At 38.0% G+C, this 26032-nt stretch overlaps 1 protein-coding gene across 1 annotated transcript in view; it reads right to left on the bottom strand.

Annotated features, from left to right (window-relative positions):
- The window catches only part of LOC106079747 (chitotriosidase-1-like), a 174250-nt gene that overhangs the window by 60738 nt on the left and 87480 nt on the right, over positions 1 to 26032 (bottom strand). Inside the window, exons 8-9 of the mRNA XM_056020174.1 lie at positions 23824 to 23958; positions 22848 to 22981 (exon numbers count right to left, since the gene is read on the bottom strand). Of these exons, the coding sequence (XP_055876149.1) occupies positions 22848 to 22981; positions 23824 to 23958 (269 nt within the window). The remainder of the gene's footprint in view (positions 1 to 22847; positions 22982 to 23823; positions 23959 to 26032) is intronic.

Here is a 26032-nt window from a genome sequence, read left to right as displayed (position 1 = left end):
AATGTCTCTATTCAATGTCTCTATTCAATGTCTCTATTCAATGTCTCTATTCAATGTCTCTATTCAATGTCTCTAGTCAATGTCTCTAGTCAATGTCTCTATTCAATGTGTCTATTCAATGTCTCTATTCAATGTCTCTATTCAATGTCTCTATTCAATGTCTCTATTCAATGTCTTTATTCAATGTCTCTATTCAATGTCTTCGAAAGCTTCTGTGTGTGTGTGTGTGTGTTTGAGGATAAAGTCAATGAACCTAGATGTCAAGGTCGCAGAGATAAGGTCGTCACGTGAGAAAGTGAGACGAAAGTGACGGGGGGAAAAAACAGAACCAGAAACCAAGAGAAAACTGATGCTGTTGATTGCCTAAACAAAGGGGACATAATTTGAGGAAGTGCCCAGACAGAGGGGTCAAACATTTGTGCTTATCACTGTTTGTAGGTTTGTTTTAAATATAATATAGAGATTTAAACATCCTACCATGCTATCGAATATTATTGTAAGATTGTTACATTACCCATGTTTTGTAAGAAGCACAAGAAATAAAAGATGTTACTGATTTGGTATAACAATTGGTTGTTACTTTTATACATACACATAAATATCTTTGGAAACCCATGTATATGTTCTTAAATCTAATAATATATATTTTCAATAAAAAAAAATTATCCCAATTCTATAATGAAAAGAATGACAGGATATATAACCATTGTATTAAACCAACGAATGTAAGGCGGACATTTTCACTAATCAGGTCAATGCTAGTTGGGCTAAGAACACGTGACTTCAAAAAAAAAAGGAGATTGTGTCAATGTTCTTGCCAGTCATTGACTTGTAGCACCAAACTTCTGGAAGACAACAACAGCTGATGACGTAGTAGATCTCAATTTAAATAAACGTGAAATAACTTGAATAGCTTCTTTGTGAACAATACTCAATAGAACCTTGATCCCAAGAAGTGTAGTAGACTTGAGTAAATAATATAGAAACTGGTATTTGGAACAAAATCTAACTCACTACAAAAAAACAACGTCCTTACACTCTGGCAATCTGGAGAAATCTAGTGAACCCAAGACAGCTTTGGCCAGTGCCTTACACTCTGGCAATCTGGAGAAATCTAGTGAACCCAAGACAGCTTTGGCCAGTGCCTTACACTCTGGCAATCTGGAGAAATCTAGTGAACCCAAGACAGCTTTGGCCAGTGCCTTACACTCTGGCAATCTGGAGAAATCTAGTGAACCCAAGACAGCTTTGGCCAGTGCCTTACACTCTGGCAATCTGGAGAAATCTAGTGAACCCAAGACAGCTTTGGCCAGTGCCTTACACTCTGGCAATCTGGAGAAATCTAGTGAACCCAAGACAGCTTTGGCCAGTGACGTTTATCTTGCATCATTCAGCCTGCTTAGCCACCAACCAATCGCCAGCTTCTTCTGACTCACCATAGCAACACACACACACACACTCACTCACACTCCATGCCAGTTCTCTTTTTACCGAACGTCTGGTAACCTTGAAAAATGTGGCATGAAAAAAAAGTAGTAAAAAAAAAATTAATTCTGTTACTTCAGCGCACCACAGAATTTGAACTGTAATTATTTTATTGTCAATAAGACTGCTGGCCAAGTTTTGTAGTGTGAAAGTTAGAAAAAAAAATGAAAAGTATTCCCTCACCCCCTCATAGTGTAAATAAAAATGATGCTCCGCCCATGAGTGTTACATCTTTCAAGTATTAGGACATGTGCGTGTGTCAGAGAAAAGTTGGAGCACGCAGACCAAGGCCTGGAGGACACATGGCTTTCTTTAATTGCTTTCTACAGGGGTCCACTTTCAAACCTCCGGTGAATAAATGCAGTTTCGCGTGCCAGATGTATCCATACTGCCACTGGCCTAATACTGTTTATGACTCGTTCATAATTATTGTAATATGTAATGACGTTCTTCAATCTGAGATTAGATAACAGACAGACAGATAGATAGATAGACAGACAGACCGACCGACAGACAGACCGACCGACCGACCGACAGATAGATAGATAGATAGACAGACAGACAGACAGACAGACAGACAGACCGATAGTTAGATAGATAGACAGACAGACCGACCGACCGACAGACAGACCGACCGACCGACAGATAGATAGATATATATATATATAGATAGATAGATAGATAGATAGAAAGACAGACAGACAGACAGACAGACCGACCGACCGACCGATCGACCGACCGACCGACCGACCGACCGACCGACCGACAGACAGATAGATAGATAGATAGATAGATAGATAGATAGATAGACAGACAGACAGACAGACAGTTAGATAGATAGATAGATAGATAGATATATAGATAGATAGATAGATAGATAGATAGATAGATAGATAGATAGATAGATAGATAGATAGATAGATAGATAGATAGATAGATAGATGTGATTCTAACATTTTACTAATACGAAATACAATAAAACTTCTTGATCGTGTACTTTGTCTATCTCGTATATTATTCAACCAACCGATTTCTCTGCACATAAGGTGGCGATCACTAATTTTGAAACAGCCCCCATTTTGTGGCAGGTCAGGAAAGTGAGGACTCTTTGTGAATAAGTGTTGCTCAGATTTTAAAACTAGGGGCAAAGAACACAAAACATTTACTTCTTTCTTTTTTATTTCATTTAATTATATTGTATATAGCAATAATATTTTTATACACCATGTCTGTATGTCTGTCTGTCTGGTAAAAAGTGTGTACAATTCATTTCTACCTCACCCCTTCTCAGATCAAGTTGAAACTTTGCACAATTATTCTATGGCATAGACAAGACACGAATCAATAAAACAAAATAATCAATAAGTCAACTAATTACTGGTAATTAATTATTTTGTTTGATACCAGTAAGGTAAATTAATCCAGAGTTCTATGCCTTAGATAAGCTTTTTTTAATGCATTTCATGAAAAATTATCGAACATCTTCTTAATCTGATTTTTTTTCACAATATAATTTTAAAGAAATAACAAAAATAATATTTCTCATTTTTAACCTGAGACTTTTCGGCCTATTGTTAACACAATCCATCAAAGTCATGGTGTGTCTGTTGTGTACTCAGGGTGGATCTATCTGAGAAACGTTCTAGCCAGGAGGAGAATAGACCTACAGCTCGCCTTTGTGCGATTAGATTATCGGGTGGCGGAATTTGACGCAAGGGCAGTAGTCTGTCGGGGTCTGGCTTCATCTCATTATAGGAGACTTCATACCCTAGTAATCTTAATGTTGAAGAAGAGTTTGCACACTTTTATTCATCAAGATTTAGTCCATATTTTTATAGCCCCCAAGAAATTTAAGCAGATTTTTATCATGCTCTTCTCTGTCCTTACCACAAATGGTGTTGTTGTCAATATAAGCATATGTACCCTCCAGTGACTCTTGTTCTAGGATCAGAATTCCTTGGATCTGGTGGTATGTGTTTCGAAAGTCAAGGGTGCTAAATAAGCATCCCGAAGTGTGAACCGATTAACAGTTTGGCTGTAGTCCACTACCATTCTTTGTTTATCAAGTGTACAGGAGAGACTAACTTTCAAGTGTAAAGGAGGGACTAACTTTCAAGTGTAAAGGAGAGACTAACTTTCAAGTGTAAAGGAGAGACTAACTTTCAAGTGTAAAGGAGAGACTAACTTTCAAGTGTACAGGAGAGACTAACTTTCAAGAGTAAAGGAGGAACTAACTTTCAAGTGTACAGGAGAGACTAACTTTCAAGTGTAAAGGAGGAACTAACTTTCAAGTGTACATTAGAGACTAACTTTCAAGTGTACAGGAGAGACTAACTTTCAAGTGTACAGGAGGGACTAACTTTCAAGTGTAAAGGAGAGACTAACTTTCAAGTGTAAAGGAGGGACTAACTTTCAAATGTTCAGGAGAGACTAAGTTTCAATTGTAAAGGAGGGACTAACTTTCAAGTGTACAGGAGAGACTAAGTTTCAAGTGTAAAGGAGAGACTAACTTTCAAGTGTAAAGGAGGGACTAACTTTCAAGTGTACAGGAGGGACTAACTTTCAAGTGTACAGGAGGGACTAACTTTCAAGTGTACAGGTGAGACTAACTTTCAAGTGTACAGGAGAGACTAACTTTCAAGTGTAAAGGAGGGACTAACTTTCAAGTGTACAGGAGGGACTAACTTTCAAGTGTACAGGAGAGAAATAACTTTCAAGCGTACAAGAGAGACTAACTTTCAAGTGTAAAGGAGAGACTAACTTTCAAGTGTACAGGAGAGACTAGCTTTCAAGTGTACAGGAGAGACTAACTTTCAAGTGTAAAGGAGGAACTAACTTTCAAGTGTACAGGAGAGACTAACTTTCAAGTGTACAGGAGAGACTAACTTTCAAGTGTAAAGGAGAGACTAAGTTTCAAGTGTAAAGGAGAGACTAAGTTTCAAGTGTAAAGGAGAGACTAACTTTCAAGTGTAAAGGAGAGACTAACTTTCAAGTGTAAAGGAGGGACTAACTTTCAAGTGTACAGGAGGGACTACTTTCAAGTGTAAAGGAGGAACTAACTTTCAAGTGTACAGGAGGGACTAACTTTCAAGTGTAAAGGAGAGACTAACTTTCAAGTGTAAAGGAGGGACTAACTTTCAAGTGTACAGGAGGGACTAACTTTCAAGTGTAAAGGAGGGACTAACTTTCAAGTGTACAGGAGGGGCTAACTTTCAAGTGTAAAGGAGAGACTAACTTTCAAGTGTAAAGGAGAGACTAACTTTCAAGTGTACAGGAGGAACTAAGTTTCAAGTTAGGAGTGCCTACCTTTCAAGTGTAAAGGAGAGACTAAGTTTCAAGTGTAAAGGAGAGACTAACTTTCAAGTGTACAGGAGGGATTAACTTTCAAGTGTAAAGGAGAGACTAACTTTCAAGTGTAAAGGAGGGACTAACTTTCAAGTGTACAGGAGGAACTAACTTTCAAGTGTACAGGAGAGACTAACTTTCAAGTGTAAAGGAGAGACTAACTTTCAAGTGTAAAGGAGAGACTAACTTTCAAGTGTACAGGAGAGACTAACTTTCAAGTGTAAAGGAGAGACTAAGTTTCAAGTGTAAAGGAGAGACTAAGTTTCAAGTGTAAAGGAGAGACTAACTTTCAAGTGTAAAGGAGAGACTAACTTTCAAGTGTAAAGGAGGGACTAACTTTCAAGTGTACAGGAGGGACTACTTTCAAGTGTAAAGGAGGAACTAACTTTCAAGTGTCAGGAGGGACTAACTTTCAAGTGTAAAGGAGAGACTAACTTTCAAGTGTAAAGGAGGGACTAACTTTCAAGTGTACAGGAGGGACTAACTTTCAAGTGTAAAGGAGGGACTAACTTTCAAGTGTACAGGAGGGGCTAACTTTCAAGTGTAAAGGAGCGACTATCTTTTAAGTGTAAAGGAGGGACTAACTTTCAAGTGTACAGGAGGGACTAAATTTCAAGTGTAAAGGAGAGACTAACTTTCAAGTGTAAAGGAGAGACTAACTTTCAAGTGTACAGGAGGAACTAACTTTCAAGTTAGGAGTGCCTACCTTTCAAGTGTAAAGGAGAGACTAAGTTTCAAGTGTAAAGGAGAGACTAACTTTCAAGTGTACAGGAGGGATTAACTTTCAAGTGTAAAGGAGAGACTAACTTTCAAGTGTAAAGGAGGGACTAACTTTCAAGTGTACAGGAGGGACTACTTTCAAGTGTAAAGGAGGAACTAACTTTCAAGTGTACAGGAGGGACTAACTTTCAAGTGTAAAGGAGAGACTAACTTTCAAGTGTAAAGGAGGGACTAACTTTCAAGTGTACAGGAGGGACTAACTTTCAAGTGTAAAGGAGGGACTAACTTTCAAGTGTACAGGAGGGACTAACTTTCAAGTGTAAAGGAGAGACTAACTTTCAAGTGTAAAGGAGAGACTAACTTTCAAGTGTACAGGAGGAACTAACTTTCAAGTTAGGAGTGCCTACCTTTCAAGTGTGGAGGCCGCCTTGCAAAGGCCAACTCTGGCCAAGTTTACATCACATGGTATTCTACCAATAGACGATTTAATCGATACACAAGTTGAATATCACGTTAATCAGTGCCCTTCTAACGCTCCTAAAGCTGTTTGATTTCTGATAACGACTGGAGTGCACCTGTAATGACACTGTTTTTCTACGGATGTAATAGTGACACACTCGCAAACACATGCATTCTCAAACACGCACACACACTGTCTGACACACACACATCACGTACACACTTTTGTTGACTTGTAGTGCCAAAGTGACAACTAGAGGAGGGCGTGTATTAGATGTGAACTTATACGACGTGGAATCACTTCTTTGTGAACCAAACTCAATACAACTTGGATTACAATAGAGACAAATTGAACTTAAGATGAAATCAAATAAATGTAGTAGACTTATGTCATAATATAAATTGGTATTTTGAACAAAATCTCATTACAAAAACACATATTTTCACTCTGGCTTTCTGGAGTCCTCTGGCTTACCAAAGACAGCTTACGGCAAGGACGTCCATCTTGCATCATACACACTGCATAGCCACCAACCAATCGTCGGCTACTTCTCACCGACACCATGAAACACATACACACAAACACTTCATAACACACACACACACACATTCGAACACAGTCACCCGCAAAGACCAAATAATCTCACTGATGTGAACATTTATTTATAGATACATACACAGCGTAAAGTTCACACGGGAAGGGGAGAGAACCTCACCGATATTTAAAATACTATTTAACTCTTTAAATTTTCTTACAGGTGCCTCGATTAAAATTATTGATATCAGGCCAATTTAAAAATCAGAATTTGATGCATGTGGTGGGTACAGGTCTTGTTCTGACCAGAATAGGGTGTTACCCATATACCTCTAACAGAAGTGTAAAAGTGCAGTAACAGAACTGTAAAAGTACATTAACAGAACATTTACAAAATTTTTACAAAACTAAGACAGAGCTTACAAGCGTCTGTCTCCCAGGTGGATGGGTTTATGCTGAACGCTTTCAGAGAAGCCTTGAGGGTGTCCCTAAAGTGTTTTCTTTGTACACCTTGTGAGCGCTTTTCTTCTCTAAATTGGCCATACTGGAGTCGTTTAGGGATGCGGCGGTCTTCAATTCTGCAGACGTGTCCTTGTGACAAGTCAAAAACTCGCTGTCAGAGTCACTCTAAATTATCACAGCATTAATTATTATTTGTCATTATTTATTTATTTTATTTTGATTATTTCACCATCCTACCCCTAAATTCTCCACCCGCCCCACCTTTTCCTCTCCAGGCTAGACTTAGTCCACCACCTTGGAGATAGCTAAGGCGCGTCCTTTCATTTATCTGCCCTTGATCGGGGAAAGGTAAACACACAACCTCTTTTGTCTTACCCGCCGGATGTCTGAAGGACGGTCGCAGTGACACCACCTTGGTTTGAATGCAAGCTAATCCTTCTCCCCCCCCCCTTCTCTCACGTCTCTCTTTGATCTAAGAGATTGCCCTGGTCAACACACCGCGTGATATTCCAAGGTGCGGCTCCCACCTCGAGTCAAATCCACCCACGTGTAAGATAAATCTTAGCCTAGGGCATTTTCTGTGTCCGCCCGCACTTTCCAGGCTTATATAAAGTAAACCAACTCAAGCCAGACCCTTTTTCATTTCTCATTCGAGCTGAGCTATCGAGTCTGGACTATATCACTTATTCCCCCTCCTAGAGGAATACCTGGTGGTAAGCCGAACTTAATCACAAGTTCCATCTTAATTACTCTGTGTATATTTCCATTGGATTTCATTTATATTTAATTAGTGCATTGTGTATTTCTCACTGTCGTAAGTAGAAAACATGAACATGGCTAATGTATATTTTATGTATTGCATTAATCTATTAATGCTACGTTGCATCAATTGATCATTGATGCAACCATGTATATATTTGTACACCTTATTTTATTTCCTGTATCTCGGTTGACAGCCTTGATAATTCTACTATCGCACTAATACTGCGCTTAGAAAGGAGATATGAGTTATCTCCCCTGTATTGAATTATCTCCCCTTTACTCATTTTACTCTAATGAGAGTTGCGCCGCTTGAACGGACACACCATTCAAGCGCGCTCCATTGTTCTCGACCCACGGTCATATGTAAACAAACTATCTGGGTCGCTGACCCCCGCCCATTCTCCCCCCCCCCTTTTCTTTCTCTATCCACCTGTGTTGTTTATTTGAGATTATTATTTCCCCTTCTATGTACATTTTTATATTATTATTTCCCCTTTTATGTACATTTCTATATTGCTACTATCTGCCATCTATTTTCCCAAATCCCATTTGTCATCATCTCCTCATTGTGCTCTAAAGCAATTTCACCAATCTGACGAATGCACCTCAGTCGAGGGCATCGATAAGATGCATGAGAGACATGTCCTAACTTGTCTTTATTTATCCGCAGCCTCCCTCAGGTGTCTGCCTATTTAGGTGCTTAGTGCTATTCAGCACTGTATTTGCTATCGAGAATCATCTATTGCCTATCTATTTATTGGATCAACGATCTATTCACCTGCCTTTTATCTATTGGATTAATCACCTATTTGCTATCAAGAGTTACCTGCCTATTTATTTGGTATTTGCCGCTTAGTGTCTACTCGACACTACTCAACTATTAGCCATTTGCTGTTCAGTGTCTACACGACCCTACTCAACTCTATTACTTGGCGCTATCGGCATTGCCCGCCTATCCGACAGCCCACCTGTCAACTTGTTAGGTGCGACGTCCCTATAGACCCAGATCTGTGTGAGACGTCATAGCTACGCCAACCCTCTGTAACTCACTGGACATATCCTGTCAACTACGCTGCCCACGGCAGATCAGCTCTGCCCGCAGTAACCTTGCGCCCACGGTAGCCGGCCACCCGCCCTACTGTGCCCACTACAGATATTAGATTTTGGGGATTGAGACTCCACAAGAACTATATCACCGGCGTCCCTCTATCCGCTAGAGCGCCACCTCCAGCTGCAGAACCTCAAGCCAGGACACAGCCAGCTGCGACATCAACAGGACAACCAGCTAAGTCAGAGGACAAAGTTACATACTCTCTTATTAGGTGCAAGAGTGATGATCTAAATTATTATTCACTAGAGATAGATGCAAACCCTCCCCCTTTTTTATTCTTATATGTATATTTATGTAAATAAATATTCTTTATTTTAACTTTTGTATCTATCTTTCATTGCTTTGTCTCGTTGCGTGTCTGCTCCCGATTCATATGCTGATAGGTTGGTGTGTGATAGCTTTAAAAATAATCATCCCCTAGACATTAAAACGCGCCAAACACACATCACATTTCCCCACCTGTCACAGTCCTGCCCATTGCTGTTGGGACTGTATCAGAATTGTGTGGATGCTCTTCAAAGGACTTTAGTATCTGGTATTTTGTCTTGCCATTTGACATTCATTATTTTCCTTAGACATGTCCTAAGGAAGTAGTTCAGTCTCTTGCCTTCTGTACACTGTCTACGTTGTTGTTGTTTTTTTTTTGGGGGGGAGGGGGGCATAGAGCAATGTAGGACAATACTATCTACATGGTTAACTTTCCTACTGGCGATAAGATAAACAATCCCAACTGTCTCAGACTCATCCACATATCATTCCTAGATCTTATGCAGCCCCCCCCCCCCCCCCCCCGTGTATGTGGCTTGTATTTTTATCGCTAGGACATTTTGTTGAATGGTGAAACGTGTCTTTATTTACTCTGGATGGCTATAATAATAAGATTACAAAGAGTGTTTGTGTTGCCACATAAACTCAGAGGCGGCCCCCGTTTGAGACGGATCCCTGTCGGATCCGCATATTCGCTGGTCGACTGTGGATGGCATCGAGCAGGGTATGAAACCGAGACCGTAGAGATAATCAGTCCTGCGCGCTAACCGCACGACCAGGCATTGCTCTTGATCTAATGACAAACTGGTTACAAACTAATAGCCTACTATTGATAATATACCTACACATAACGGAATGACAACTACCGGATATGTACAATATGTCAGAAGAGCGATTTTAGATAATCTTTTGGTATTGAGCATTTTCATATAGGCCTAAATGGAACTAGAATGAGGATGTAAATCTACCTAAATTAAACTACTAATTTAGCACTCTCAATATCTATATCTACTAGATCTAGATCTAAAATATATATTTGGGATAATATAGATGTAATTTAGATAAGATTTATATAAAAAAAGCACTAGATAATCAATTAATAGACAAATTGCAATATGAAATATTAAAATAGTAGATTAGTTTTAGTATTTTATAACATTGCAATATTGACATATTGACAATCTAGACTTTAGAAATAAAAATCAACACTTTTAGCCTAGAAATTAAAATTATAGATCTTGATCTAGTCTAAATTATGGCTGTCTGGTTTGCGCGCTGGACTGTCGTTTGGATTCATCGATGGTCCCAGGTTCAAACCCTGCCCGCTCCCATCCCCCGTCGTCCTACGGGAGGTTTGGACTACAATTCTGAAGGAACATCCGAAACATGTAAAACAACAAACATTCTAAACTAGACCAAGAAATTCTAAATCTAGATTCTATAATGATTTTAATTAGAACTTAAATCTGAATCTAGTTTTGAAATCTAGCTCGTGTAAGAAAAAAAATCTAGATCTAGTGTAAAAAATCTAGCTCTAGTGTAAACAAAAATCTAGATCTAGTGTAAAAAATCTAGATTAGATCTAAATCTAGCTATTATGTCTTTTTAAAATGCGAGTCACATTACGAGGTTTAATAAACATTACTATACCGTACCGAGTTGTTTTAGCATTTAAAGAATTTATTCCATATGACGTCAAAGGAAAAAAATCCACTACGTCACACGGCCTAGTTAGACTAAAAAATATCATCTATAGGAGTAGCTTGTTTAGGGTTCATAGACATTGGTGCACCGAGTGAGTTCTTTTAGCATTTCATTTAAAGACTTAACTCCATATGACGTCAAAGGAAAAAAATTCAATTACGTTATACGTCCTAGTTAGACTAAAAAAATGTCTTCTATACGAGCAGCTTCTCGAAGGTTCATAGACATTGGTGCACCGAGTGAGTTCTTTTAGCATTTCATTTGATGGGCTAGTTAGACTTTATATATATTGTTACGAATCTCACTATCCAGGCTCTCTGCAAACTGCACCATACACCACCAACTTAAAGAACTCAGGGCTCCAAAGTAACGTAACAATTTAATAGTTGAATAAATAACAGCCAATACTGTACAATAGGCAACACGTACACTGTACAAATATCTCTCCGATAACACCGTACCGCCGTATCAACTCTTGCACTGGCCTCTCCGTCTCGTTCCGGGCTTGCACTGGGTTCAACAGTTCAGGACTTACTTCACACACTAGGCTCGTTGTGTCGGACTCGATCGCAGACCAAGATCAAGACGCCAGTCGTCTCAACTGTACTTGACAGTACTCAGCACTGAACCGTCGTAATACTCCGTACAGAAACACCCGTTGAACTGTGCTGTAGTCGACCGTGTTCTGAGCCCTTTCGGTGAACCTTCTGTCGTGAACCTCGCTGTATTAAGCCCCTTTTCTCCACCTCTTGACTGCGACACCTCCGCTCTTATATAGGGACCCTAATGGCCTTCTAGAACCGGACGGAACATCGCTCGACGTTTCTGGGTGGTCAGATGACTACGTCCCTCGTGACGCTCCTGAGCTCTGTTCACGACTTCGATCCTTCCCGAACCGTCGTGTTGACACTCGTCTTGGCTGACCGTCGTAACTCGTCACGGTTGACCGCTCGTCTAGCGCTGGCCTGGGGCGATTTGTGTCGGCTGACTACACACACACCACTATCCCTCTCTGTGCCACCACCAGGTTTATAACAATATATATATATATATATATACATATAAAAGGATTAAAGACGCTTTTTTTTTGTTTTGTCTGTCAGTCTGCCTGTCCGTTATGTTAATAGCGAAAAAAAAAAGACTAAAAGCTATTGAAAATCTGATTAAAATTTAATTTCCCTTCCGAAACATCGCATTATTTTAAGTTTCTATAATAGATTTTTCCGGATGTTTATATATTTATAGTGAGAGAAAATAAGAATTCCTGATTAATCAAATGCCGTTAATTAAATTTGTGGGATGGTCTGTTATGAAAATTAGATGTACCATAGCCTTATGGAGATTTTTTCAAACCATACTTTGGTGTTAGGAATTTGATTTCCTTAAAAATCGGAGCATAATATTAACGATAATTAGATTTTCTAACGTTTTAGCTAGAAAGTTAAATGTAGTGTAAGAGAGAAGTGCGATTTTACATAAATAGAGTTAAACTATTTTTCATAAAAAATCCGGAACAACCAATTTTCGTAAATGAGAAAATTATTTGTTTGATTTATTAGAAGAGGGATTTCAAACATTTATTAGCGTTATTAGATTTTTCATATAAAATTCGGATCATTTTTGGAGACGATTTGTAAGAAAATTAGGTAATGTAGGTCGATTTCTTGTTGGAAGCAAAATCCGGAACATTATTTACCGATTTAACAACTTTTATTATGTTTCGGCAAGAAAATTAACTGTAAAATAAGTCTAAAAATTGATTTTCAATAATCGTTTCTAGTAAATTACTTTTCTTATTTTAAAATCCTAAATAACCTATTGTCGATATTTTTGAAAAAAATAAAATTATTTGACAAATTTGTTTTAAATTTAAAATTCGGAACAATTGATATTGATAAATAAACTATTGTGACGTAGTGTCAAAGAATATAAGTGTAATATTAGTCTATTATGCGATTTCAAACAATCATTTGACATAATTTATTTTTTATAAAACAATATCCGGAACAACTTTATAGTTAATGAAATATAAATCAGCATAGATATTTTTATTTAGCATTTATATGCTATTTACATTAAAAACCGGAACAATATATTAAAGATCATGTGTTTCTTGCAACGTTTAAGCATGGAAATAAAATCTAATATAAGTTAGAACAGCAAACGAATATTCATTGGCATAGATTTGTTTTTCACAAAACATCCGGAACAATCTATTATAGATACTTAAAACTATTGCAATATTTCTGAATGAAAAATTAAAGGTTAAATCAGAATTACAATAGCCTCTAGTGTTATTTGTTAATCTAATCGTGACGGATAGACCGACCAACAGACAAAACGCACAAAAATAATCTTCTTTTATTCGGATGGGGGCACTAAACAAAAAATAAATAAAATCTGATTTTTTTTTTTAAAGTTTAAGGAATTGGTTAAGTACCTAATCATGTTGCGACGTTACGCTACTGCAAGAAAGTCGCTGCATAAAAAGCCCATTTTAAAAAATGTGCGTGATATTTACATACAAAGTGCATTATTAGCCTTTATAAACAAACAGAAATGTTTTCTTTTAATTTTATCAGCTAGTTGACCAGAAAAAAACATCTTTAACTATTATTTATATTTGTCTTAAACATTTCCTGTACATTTTATAAATATATTTGACTTAGTGATACTGAAAATACACAAAAATTGTCCATCTTTGTTAGCATATTGTAACATTGCCTCCCTTATATTTACCTAATTGTTTTAGAATTGGTGTATTTTTATGAAAAAATCGATTGCACACTTAATATTATAAATTAAACGGTTTGCTTTTAGAAAACCAAAAGTAGCCGTTGCACCTAAACATTTCAAGCCGCATTTAATGATGAAATAATATTTTTCATATCTCTTTTAGTTTTCGATATCTGAGTGTGACAGAAGGACAGACAGACAGACGGACAGACGGACATTTTGCACAAACCTAGTAGCGGCTTTTTCCCCTTATGGGGGCCGCTAATGAAAATGTCTGCACCTTTGTATCTGACATAGCTGTAAGACAATACGTTGGCAAGATATGACCTGCAAACTAGTGTAAAAAAAAACGCAAACTAAAACTCTATGGCCATATTACAAAGTCTTCAGGGCTCGCAAAGACCTTCCTACAGGGAACAGTACCTAGAAAAATAAGAAGATGCGTCAGAGAAAGCGATGGGAAGACAAGATAAAAGAATTGAAAAAGGTTCTCACTAAGCCAAAAGACAGAGAGGAATGGAGAAAGACGGTCGACAAAGCTTGAGTGGTTTCTCAATGGTTCGACAGAGTATGGAATAGACAGGATAAGATTGATGATATCAGAAATCATAACATAATACCTTGAGAGGAGAGGTGGTGATGTCCGGAGCTTTGCGCTATAAATCAAATAAGATTTGATCTTACTGTAAGAATTCATTGCTATTTCTATCCAGTATGTATGACTCTAAAGCATGCAGGTTGGACATAAGTCCATGAGGGAAATGTTTGTCTCTGTCTTTAAATTCTGTATCAATGTCCCTCTGTCAACAAATTTGGTGGTCACGTGAGATGCATTCTTCATGATATGTCAGACAGGAAGAAGCTGGGGTCGTCGACCTTTAGCATGTGAAGACTGCTACATGGTCGCAGCTTAGATTTTGGGTACGCAGACGAGAGAGATCTGGGGAGAGAGAGAGAGAGAGAGAGAGGAGAGAGAGACTTGAGCAAAGTTTAGTCTCTGTTAGGTGTTAGGAAGAGCATCACTATGAAAGTTGCTCAACTACTCGCTCGTATCGAATAAAGCATAACAAAAATGTTTGTGTTTCAGAGACTTATGATTCAATGTTTTATGAAGCCAGGATAACATTATTGCAATGTATAACAAAGAAAATGTTCTATTAATATAACATAAATATTTAGCATCATAAAGAATGGGTTCATTAATACAACGGATCATAAAGAACTGGTTGATTAATATCTTGGATGATAATTGGACCATAAAGAACTGTTCCGTTAATAGTCACAGAAGCTTTCTCAATATAATTAGTAAAAGACTATATTTTAATATTATATCAACTTCATTAATTATTTCATTCCCATTTATTTGCACCATATATTTAGGATTAAATTAATGTTCCTATTGGCGTAGGGCTAGCTACTCTACCCTGTAGAAAAACCACAAGCTACAAAAACACCAAACAGCAACATTTTCAGGCTTCATGAACGAAAATTGCTGTGTGCATGTTTGTGTCTCTCCCCCCACTTAGCTACGCCACTGTCGGGTTCAAACCCTATCACCATTCTCAGTAATTTGGAAATATTTCAGGGCATGGTGATCGTTGCAAACATTTGAGGAGTTTCTTCTGAACGAGACCTGGTCATTTTCTGTTTAGAGTATGTGCGGTCAAGAAGTGGAGGTTATTAGATCTGTATCATGGTGGTGAGAGGCTATTAGCTGGACACTGTGATGACAAGATGATGTGTGTCCCCAGCGTCGTGCATTAATGGAATGGTCCCTGTCGTCTTCTGGGAATACCCGCACTTTAATAAGCACTTCTGATTGACGTCACACGCATAAAGCTAAGAATAGCTTCTAATCTAACCGCACACCTTTTGATTCAGTGAACAATGTCTTGACAGAGACAACGAAAGAAAAAAAAAGGGGGGGGGGAGGAGATAAAAAACACAGAGGGTAGAAAGAAATATTAATTTTAAAAAAATTAATAATTAAATAATCTTGGCCGGATTTTTGTTTTGTATGAAATAAATATTTTCCTGAACTTTTATTAAAGATTTAAGGGAAACTAAGTGTGACTGTAACATCTGTCCGTACCTCTATTTCAGAAGGACCTGCGGAATGGGTCACTCAGTTGGAAGTGACACGACCAAACATCTGACCACGGCTATGTTTCATTGAAATCACGTGTTGTTCCATTCCATCATCCCAGGTCACTGCCACCTCGACACGGTACGGGGTCTAAAGGATTGGAAGACTAAGACCAGTGGTTCTCACATCTATATTTAGGTTTTCATTTTGTAAGTGTTTCAGTGACCAAAGACGCTTGCATATTACTAATACTGATAAAAAAACAATTTCAAAGGGCTTAAATCGTTATTTAGTTTTCTTAGAACTAATCAATGAGTTGATTGGGACAAACACTACTAAACGTGTAAGTACATTAACTAAAGGAGGCGCGGTGGCTGAGCGGTAAAGCGCTTGACCGGGGTTCGAATCCTGGTGAAGACTGGGATTTTTTATTTCGGAATCTTCGGGCGCCTCTGAGTCCGCCCAGCTCTAATGGGTACCTGACATTAGTTAGGGAAAAGTAAAGGCGGTTGTTCGTTGTGCTGGCCACATGACACCCTCCTTAACTAAAGAAGACATGGCCATTATTACTAATAATACAATGATACAATGTTGGCGTCTAATCTCTACGTCATTATTGCAAATCTAGGCTAGCCATTTCTCGAAAAGAAAGAAGAGAAACTAAGGACGTGTTTATGACACAATGAGAATGACAAGATGATGAAATCAACACACAGTAAATTGCCCGCCTCCGACAAATAGTTCTATTACTTTTTTTTTCTTGCTACGACACTTGGGTGGAGCTCGGTATCACATGTTGTTGTTGTTTTTTAATACTTTTGTATAGTGCCTCTTTCAGGCTTATAACATGCTCAGTGCGCTCTGATCCACTCTTTATTTTATGTGCACATGTTGGGGGGGGGGGATATCTAGAAAAGTGTTTCCGGGCTGTATTCGGGCGCTCAGCAGCTCAGCTCGGGTCGGAATTCGAGCTCTAGCGCTCCCTGATAAGTAGCCAAGAGGTTTGTGCCTCTCAACCCCACAATACTTGCCTGCGCGGTTCTGAGCGTTGTGCTGGTGCGCACCTGGAGCATTGTAAATGTTGGTGCGCAGTGAGGTATTACAATATAACAGTTAAAGTCCTAGCAGACTCCTCTTAAAATATCAAACGTTATCCATCATTTAGAACTCAGAGATGTTCACGCTCTAATGACACTGGATTCTCCGGCAACTTTGAAAGTAACGCAATATTTGTTTTCTTATTCCAACCTTTAATAGACTATTCTATGTAATTATAGCATTTATAAGCATGTGTTTGTGTTGAAAATGGGAGAGGGGGGGGGGGCTTTTTTTGAGTGAGTGGATTGTTCTCTCGAGCTGTTCGATTTTTAAAAATCTAAACAAATGTATCTAGAGTGCATTGAAGACCACAAAAAATATCTTTCTGTAGGTAAGAGGAAGAAAAGTAAAGCAAAGGTAAAGCAAAAGTAAAGCAAAAGTATTTATACTTATAGGTACAACGAATGGATTCCCATAGGGTATGCATGGGTGGGTTGAATTGTTCTAAGGTGTTGTGCTTTTTCAAGCGTTTCTTAGGCTATTCACGGCCAAAAGGAGTGTGTGCTAAAGAAAATAAAAGTTCTAAAGCGAACAGTTCTATTAACAGATTGAAAAACTAATATGTAATACGTCATCAATAAATCAATAAGATTGTTTAACTATTGTTATAGATTTAGGACGGGATTAGTTTAATCGGGAATTTCCTTTTGGCGACGCGACTTTAAACTGCACATTTTTTTGGACGGAAGTAGTTCTGTATCGTAACGGCAGTTTTTGAGACTCTTCTAGCTTGGGCAAGAAGTTGTTCCGATTAGTGACTGATGACTGTGGACGAGCCTCCTTTTTATGAATAAAAGTTATATTTTTAGTGGAACAAGTTTCATCAAGCCATTTCTCGAAATGTATTATATGTGTGGTGAGTGGTAGCAAACAGCAAGGCCAGAGTGTGAGTTATTTTCAAACTTCAGTTAGATCTACATACACAACATACAATATCCCCACCACAACATAACTATCGTTGTACAGTTAGATCTACATCTACAACATACAATATCCCCACCACAACATAACTATCGTTGTACAGTTAGATCTACATCTACAACATACAATATCCCCACCACAACATAACTATCGTTGTACAGTTAGATCTACATCTACAACATACAATATCCCCACCACAACATAACTATCGTTGTACAGTTAGATCTACATCTACAACATACAATATCCCCACCACAACATAACTATCGTTGTACAGTTAGATCTACATCTACAACATACAATATCCCCACCACAACATAACTATCGTTGTACAGTTAGATCTACATCTACAACATACAATATCCCCACCACAACATAACTATCGTTGTACAGTTAGATCTACATCTACAACATACAATATCCCCACCACAACATAACTATCGTTGTACAGTTAGATCTACATCTACAACATACAATATCCCCACCACAACATAACTATCGTTGTACAGTTAGATCTACATCTATAACATACAATATCCCCACCACAACATAACTATCGTTGTACAAGTAGATCTACATCTACAACATACAATATCCCCACCACAACATAACTATAGTTGTACAATTAGATCTACATCTACAACATACAATATCCCCACCACAACATAACTATCGTTGTACAGTTAGATCTACATCTACAACATACAATATCCCCACCACAATAAAAACTATCGTTGTACAATTAGATCTACATCTACAACATACAATATCCCCACCACAACATAACTATCGTTGTACAGTTAGATCGCTATGTACCCATTTATTTCTCCACAGTTGCAAGTTGCGAGTATCACAAGGTCTCATTTTATGTCGGCCAGATATTTCAATAAAAATAAAAAAATAATAGGTTGAAAATCAAGTCAAATACACAGTAAATGTCAAACAGAGAAAATCATTACAAAATAAAATAGTTTTTTGTATCATAAAACCTAAAAAAAAAAGATTTTTGTTGAAAATTAAACGTGTTTCTTATTTATACATTTTTTGTCCGTTGTTTGAAAATGAAATTGTCGTGATATTGTATAGGGAATGAAATTGTCGTGATATTGTATAGGGAATGAAATTGTCGTAATATTGTATAGGGAATGAAATTGTCGTGATATTGTATAGGGAATGAAATTGTCGTGATATTGTATAGGGAATGAAATTGTCGTGATATTGTATAGGGAATGAAATTGTCGTGATATTGTATAGGGAATGAAATTGTCGTGATATTGTATAGGGAATGAAATTGTCGTGATATTGTATAGGGAATGAAATTCTACAAAACGATCAAAAAGAATGTTATTTAAAGTACTCATACACGCTAACACACAAACACGCACACACTAAAAGTGAAAGACAAACTAACGGCTCCGCCATGTAAGAAATGTAGACTAAACAAGGTTACAAAGACAGTTTGTGTAGAAACACAAACTCAAAATCGGCCCCGAAGTGGTCCACCCAGGCAGGAAAAAAAGGCAGGTTTCAATATTTTCAGACAGAATATCATAATGAAATTCTATTAAAGACAAATGACAGAGAAGAATGGAGAAAGAAGGTTGACAGAACCATTGTGGTGCCTCAAAGGTCCAGCAGACCAAAGGATAGGTGAAAGTGAATGTGAAGTAAGTTGTGAACCTAGCCTAACTGATGTCTTATAATGAGTATCTAATTGATCTAATTGTTTTGTAAAGGGTCAATCTCTTGTTCCTCAAGAAGAAAACATCCAATGTAGCATTAAACTAAAAAAAAAAATCCTTTAGTTTTGAGTCCCGCAATCCTGACTCCATGCTAGAGGTCATGCGATAATTAGGGAAAAGTACTTATTATTGTTGTTTTAAATTATCTCCAACTTCTTTGCATATTAAATATATTTTTTTCTTTAAAAAAAAGGTTAACATTTTTTTTTTGTAAATGTAGTATTTAGTATGACAGAACTTACATAACTTAGCGATACAATTGTAAAAATAATATTTTTTGATCAAAAATCTAAAACATAAATGAGTTACAAAATGGTAAAGTAATATTTCCCTAACTAAAAAAAGCCTCTAGTGTATATATCAATTAATAGTGAATAGTTGTAAAAATGGTGTATTTTTTATGAAAAAAACTGCTTGCATAATTGATTTTGAAAAATTAGATTTTTCGGTTACAGAAAAGAAAAAAGTAGCCGTTGCATCAGAACTTTGAATGATCTAAGATATCATGATGTCCGATTTTTATTTTCTCTTCTAGTTTCTGAGATCTAAACGGGATAGACGGACGGACAGACAGATAGACAGACCAAACAAAACTAATAGCGTCTTTTCCCCTTACGGGGGCTGCTAATAAATGGAAGATTACAGCAAGAGAAAAAAAGAAAACTAAACTGTACACTTAATGCAGACGAGACTACGTGCCCAAGGTACCTATGTATTGAGTGAAATAGACTTTATTATTATTATTATAGCTTTTATATAGCGCTACTTTCATGCTTATAGCATGCTCAGAGCGCTTTTGGTCCAATCTCATTTGTGGACCGGTTGGTGGGGGGAGGGGGTATCTAGGAGTTGGTTTTCCGTGCTGCCTTTACGCGCTCAGTAAAAACAACTCTGCCCGAGTCGGGTGTCGAACCTCGAGCCCCCTTCTAGGTAGCCAAGCCAAGCCAATTCAAGCGTACTTAGCCTCTCGACCAATGTGGTCCAAATCTGACTCAATTCTTCTCCACATCTATCTCTGTGTTCATGGGAAATATACTGGGCTTATCTTCTTGTTCATGAAAATGTACTGGGCTTATCCTCATATTCATCTGAAATGTACTTGGCTTATCTTCGTGTTTATATGAAATATACTAACCTTATCTTCGTCTTCATATGAAATGTACTAGGCTTATCTTTAACAAATTAATACAACTTTCCAAAAACCTCTTTTTATTACACTATAAACTATCTATTACCATCATTTCACAGGGATACCTAGCCTACGGCTAGTGGTTCATATTCGGCCCGTAACGTGGTGCTATCCAGTCCCTCAAAACTTCAGTCCACAGTGCATAATGAAGCTGCAGCGTCTCGTCTCCTGTGGACTTGATACGTGGTGATACGGCCCGTGACAACCATGCCAATAACGTCTAACGCCAGTGTTACGCCTGTCGAGAGCGTCTACGGTCGGAGTTAAGCGTGTCAATAAGGTCTACAAGGATGTAATAAAACGGGACCTCAAATCAGTGAACATTGATACTGACCATTGGGAAGACATAGCCCTAGACCGCACTAGATGTAGAGAGACGGTGACCAAGAAAGCTATAGACAGCGAGAAAACATGGGCCTCAGCTCTGGAAGAAAAGCGTGCCATGCGAAAAATGGCCAGCTCCTCTACCACCAAAGCGAAAGCCACCTTAACCTGCGATACTTGTATACGGGAGTGTCTCTCCAAAATAGGGCTCCACAGTCATATGAAAAAGTGTTCGAGATGAACCATAGTCGCTCTACCACTGAAGGAGGCCATTTGAAGGTCTGTGGTCCGTGTTAAGCGTGTCAATAACCTCTTCGGCCCCAAGATTTTAAAACAAAATGTATTCCACCGTTATTGCACAATATGACAAACTTGTAAACCGGCTCTCTTCGCAATCTATCTACTGTCCGCGGATTTAAAGACGTATTTATGAACCATAGTTTGTCAATCCCAGACATGCTGACCCTGACTGCCTTGAACTCTTGTCATGCCAACGAACGATAACCACGTAATGTAAGTAACAGAACAACAGAGTTGTCTCAAGTTCACGGGGAACCCAACACATTCGAAACCAGAGAATTACTTCCGGGGCAGCATCATTTCAATCACATTTTTTCTCCATAAACTGTATTCAGTAACAGAGCTTATTGCAGGTGATACGTGGAAGTAAAGTGAATGAATATTGTATTCATATCTTGTATTTGTTCGTTATAAATATAGTCTCACGGTTACACAGTTGGGCAGGACAATGTATCCCGATGGGGGACCAACGTCTTACAAAAGCAGTCTTTTTTTTCTGCGTAACAGAGGTGCCCCACGGAGACCAGTTGAGGTGTTTGCTTGAACTAACATAGAAGTTGCAGGCGCTATTGGAACGACACAGATGGAGATCACTTACAAAGGCCGCGGGATACACATTGAGACCAACAGAAAATCCACTGCCGAGGACAGACGTAAGTGGCGGAAAGAGAATCTAAATCGAACACCTGCGGTTAACGGTTACGTCTGCGCTGGCTTAGCAAAATATGTAAATCGCAACTGAGGCTGCGTAGTTATTTGAAATACTGCACTCCTCATTAATCTTTGCGAAGATATATATGACTCGTCTGTAAGTTTCAAGATTAATGAGGAGTGCAGTATTTCATATATATATATATATATATATATATATATATATATATATATATATATATATATATATATATATATATATATATAGAGAGAGAGAGAGAGAGAGAGAGAGAGAGAGAGAGAGAGAGAGAGACAGAGACAGAGACAGAGAAAGACAGACAGACAGAGAGACAGAGAGAGAGACAGAGAAAGATCTTTGATTTCTCATGTTTGAGAATGAGAATTTGAGAATGTTTATTGCCAGGGGAATATGTAGAAATGATCCTAAACAACTCGAGGTTACCGTTCTTTGCTTTAGCTTGGAATATGTGTGCCCTTGACCGGCGCGCACACAGAACAACAACAAAATACAGCGACTGAATCTCGGAATTTAAAGAAACAAAATCACCTTTTTTTCTCTTTTTCGATTCTCCTAGATGTTGATTAGAATCCTGATTTAAATTTTAATAGACTACGAAATGCAAATCTAAAGTTGAAAGTTCAAAATACAAGTTTCTGTCATCCCACACGCCCTTGTTCATCTTAGCGTCTTAGCTCGGAGAAAAAGTTATAGAGGTTAAACGTGAGAAAAATAAACGACTCAACTATGTGTGCATAACATTTATAAAACATAGGCCAAGGTTTAGATAAATAAGTTGTTGAATTGAATACACACAACACACACCAAATACCTCAAAGTGTTCCTGGCCTACACAAAAGGATGCAACACGTTATTTTAGGGCATATGCAAGATAACAACACAAGTTATTTAATGGCCTACACATTCTAACCTGTTTACGGGCAGTTCCCTGGCCAAAGTTCTCAGAAGTGGCCATGTCCCATTCTGGCACAAATTGCTAAAGTCGTCATGCTCAAGTGACCAGAGAGCCACTCCGGCCAATCCCTGACTCCTGATGAACGCTGCCTGCAATGAAAAGTTGTCAAGAAATCTGATTGGACCTTTCAAATCTTGCACTGAACTAGACATTATGCATTTCAGTAACTTCCCCTTTTGTTTGACAAACAACACATTCAGATAATAGAATCATGCAAAAGTGTACATAATTATTCTCTCTTTACTACATAGTATTGGGTTCTTCTTCTTCTAGCCAGCTTTTTGCTGCTGAGCTGTGAGCTCTTTTGCAGACTGTGTCAAGTAAAAAAAGTGTGCTGTTCTCTTCAGTTGTTCAGCACTGCCGTACAGGGTGTTGGTTATGTTGGGCTGTAGTGGAAGTAGGGTCTGCCTAAGGTGGATTAGGAAGGGGCATTCAAAGATGATATGGTTTACGGTTTCATAAGGGTGTGCGATTTTTAAAAAAGTATTGGGTAAGGATGTTACATTCCTATCACCAGCTATCACTTGGGCATTAAAAGACTACAGTACATCAGCTGCAAATACAGGGTCACTAAAGATCATGTAAATCGCCTATTTAAATACAAGCTAAGTCTGCTGAATGAAGTCTTGGCCACTGTTAACATGAGAAATTCAGAGAGTACCCGTTTAAATGATCCTAAAAATTGCAAAGTGAATTTAGTACCAGTTTAAGAATAAATATAAGAAGTACATCAAAGAAGAACATGGAAACGAAGTGACTCTTAGAATAAGCGAGTTCTTTAATTCCTTTTCGAAATGACAGGTGATACGTTTCGCTTATCAAAACACTCTAATCACAATGTGCTACCACTGGGTCTGACAAAGCCCAAGACAAAAGTCTTTACAAGGTCTAAAGTCTAAAGCAAACAACTAAGATAAGAAGCAATACAAACCTTTCCAACCAGGCTCTGTGGGTCATCATAGCCCACCCACTGCCAACCTTCGCTGGTGTTCCCGTAAGCTACTGGCGCAGCTCTGTCCGTTAGCCAGATCCTGGTCCAGCCATCTCTGGCTATGTTGGAGCAAATCTGAAAAACATTTTTAGATTTAAAAATAGTGCAAACATGGGCGGATCCAAAGTCATTGCATAGTTACCAACATGGGCGGATCCAAAGTCATTGCAAAGTTACCAACATGGGCGAATCCAAAGTCATTGCAAAGTTACCAACATGGGCGGATCCAAAGTCATTGCAAAGTTACCAACATGGGCGGATCCAAAGTCATTGCAAAGTTACCAACATGGGCGGATCCAAAGTCATTGCAAAGTTACCAACATGGGCGGATCCAAAGTCATTGCAAAGTTACCAACATGGGCGGATCCAAAGTCATTGCAAAGTTACCAACATGGGCGGATCCAAAGTCATGAGTTTTAGTATAGAATTCACACAATTTGTATACGAATCTATTACTTATGTTAATAATATATACTAATTATTTATATATCAACCTATTTTAGATTATTTCGAACCACTTTTCTAGTATGTTGGCCGATTCGGTAGGGTGGGGAGGGGGCGATGGCATCAATCCGCCCCCCGGCCCCCCATAAACTTTCGAGTGGGGGGGCGGTCCTATTTATTTGTAGAAATCACAGATTGCTAACAGAATCAATTAAGTATCTATATGATTAATACTTGTTATTGGTATTTTAACCGGTCTTTATATTATGTCGTTCACCTGTTGGCCGATTGGAAGGGTAGAAACGAATACCTCTACTGCCCTTCCCATCTAAACCCTTTGTGTGTGTGGGGAGGGGGCGGTCCTACTTTTATGGAGAAATCATAGTATGTGAACCAAATAAGTCGAATATCTATATAATATAAACAGGTGGAAGTGCGATACATGCAATCCCCTTCCCCCCATCGGACAAACCAATACTTTTTCTTTTTGTATATAGTGAGAAATTACAAAATTAAAAAAATCTGTCACTAATATAATTTATATATGCTATAAAGTAAATTCTTATATCGAGTCGCCCAACCCCTATTCTTTAATGCAAAATGCAATCTTTAGCAGAAATTATAAAAAGGAGCGAGGATTTTACCGCCCTTCCCCTTTCCAGACAGAGTTTGTGTAATTTCACATGAATTTATCATAACTATTTTAATTAAGAAAGACTTTGCTTTGGAAAAGTTATCATTCAAACGAAATTTTTCAATATAACAGTCACGGTTGAGATGAGTTCAAAAGCCAGATAATTTTTTCCTAGTCGCCCTTTTCCAACCTTTACTCTATCTCTTATTTTTCTAGTTAAATAAATTTAGGACTATAACTCACAATTTATACTTGAATTTTATTGAATATTATTTATCGAATAATTTTTTTTTTCGGCGGCGATCCTCAAAGCCTTAATCTAAATATGTGGGGTATCTTATCTTTTCAAAGAACAAATCAGTTTTATTTGCAATGCATTAAGGGACTATAAATTCATATTAGAATATTTTTTCACATTTTTCAAAAGGTCCTTTATAATAGAATGAATAATGAGCTGTAGGTCGGAAGAATGCGTTACTGCAGTGAAGAATGCCAGAAAACGCTTTTAGCATCGAGGCTTCGCTCCGAACCCCACTAATAAATAATGAGCTGAAGATGTCAGGAGAATGCGTTTTAGCCGTGAAAAATGCAAGAAAACGCTTTTGGCGTCGGGGCTTCGCCCCGAACCCCACTGAGTAATTTTACAGCACTCTCCCAGACTTCCAAGCTTGCAAGAGAAAGGCCTCAACAAGACTCTTTTTTTTTTTCTTTTTTTTTCGCCGAAGATTGAGAAACAGTCTTATTTTATTATCATATATCGAATATATATATATCTATCTATATATATATATATATATATATATATATATATATATATATGCTGTACCCACGTTTATGCATAGGGTTAGGGTTTACTGGACGTTAGGGTTAGGGTTTGGAAAAAAATCGCCCCCCACTCCAAAGTTCTGAATCCGCCAGTGATCCAAAGTCATTGCAAAAAACATCAATAAAATTACGTCACTTTTTTTTTTTTTTACTTTTATGCTGAAGTTTTAATTTTTTAAAAAAATTCGTTATACAGAAGACCTATTTAGTTTTACAAAGACTTTTTTGGTCTTACGATTAGAGACC

The sequence above is a fragment of the Biomphalaria glabrata genome, chromosome 2 (assembly GCF_947242115.1).
Source record: "Biomphalaria glabrata chromosome 2, xgBioGlab47.1, whole genome shotgun sequence".
In the NCBI taxonomy this organism is placed as follows: domain Eukaryota; kingdom Metazoa; phylum Mollusca; class Gastropoda; family Planorbidae; genus Biomphalaria; species Biomphalaria glabrata.
The sequence above is the reverse complement of the archived record's forward strand: the minus strand, read 5'-3'. Positions and strand labels throughout refer to the sequence as shown.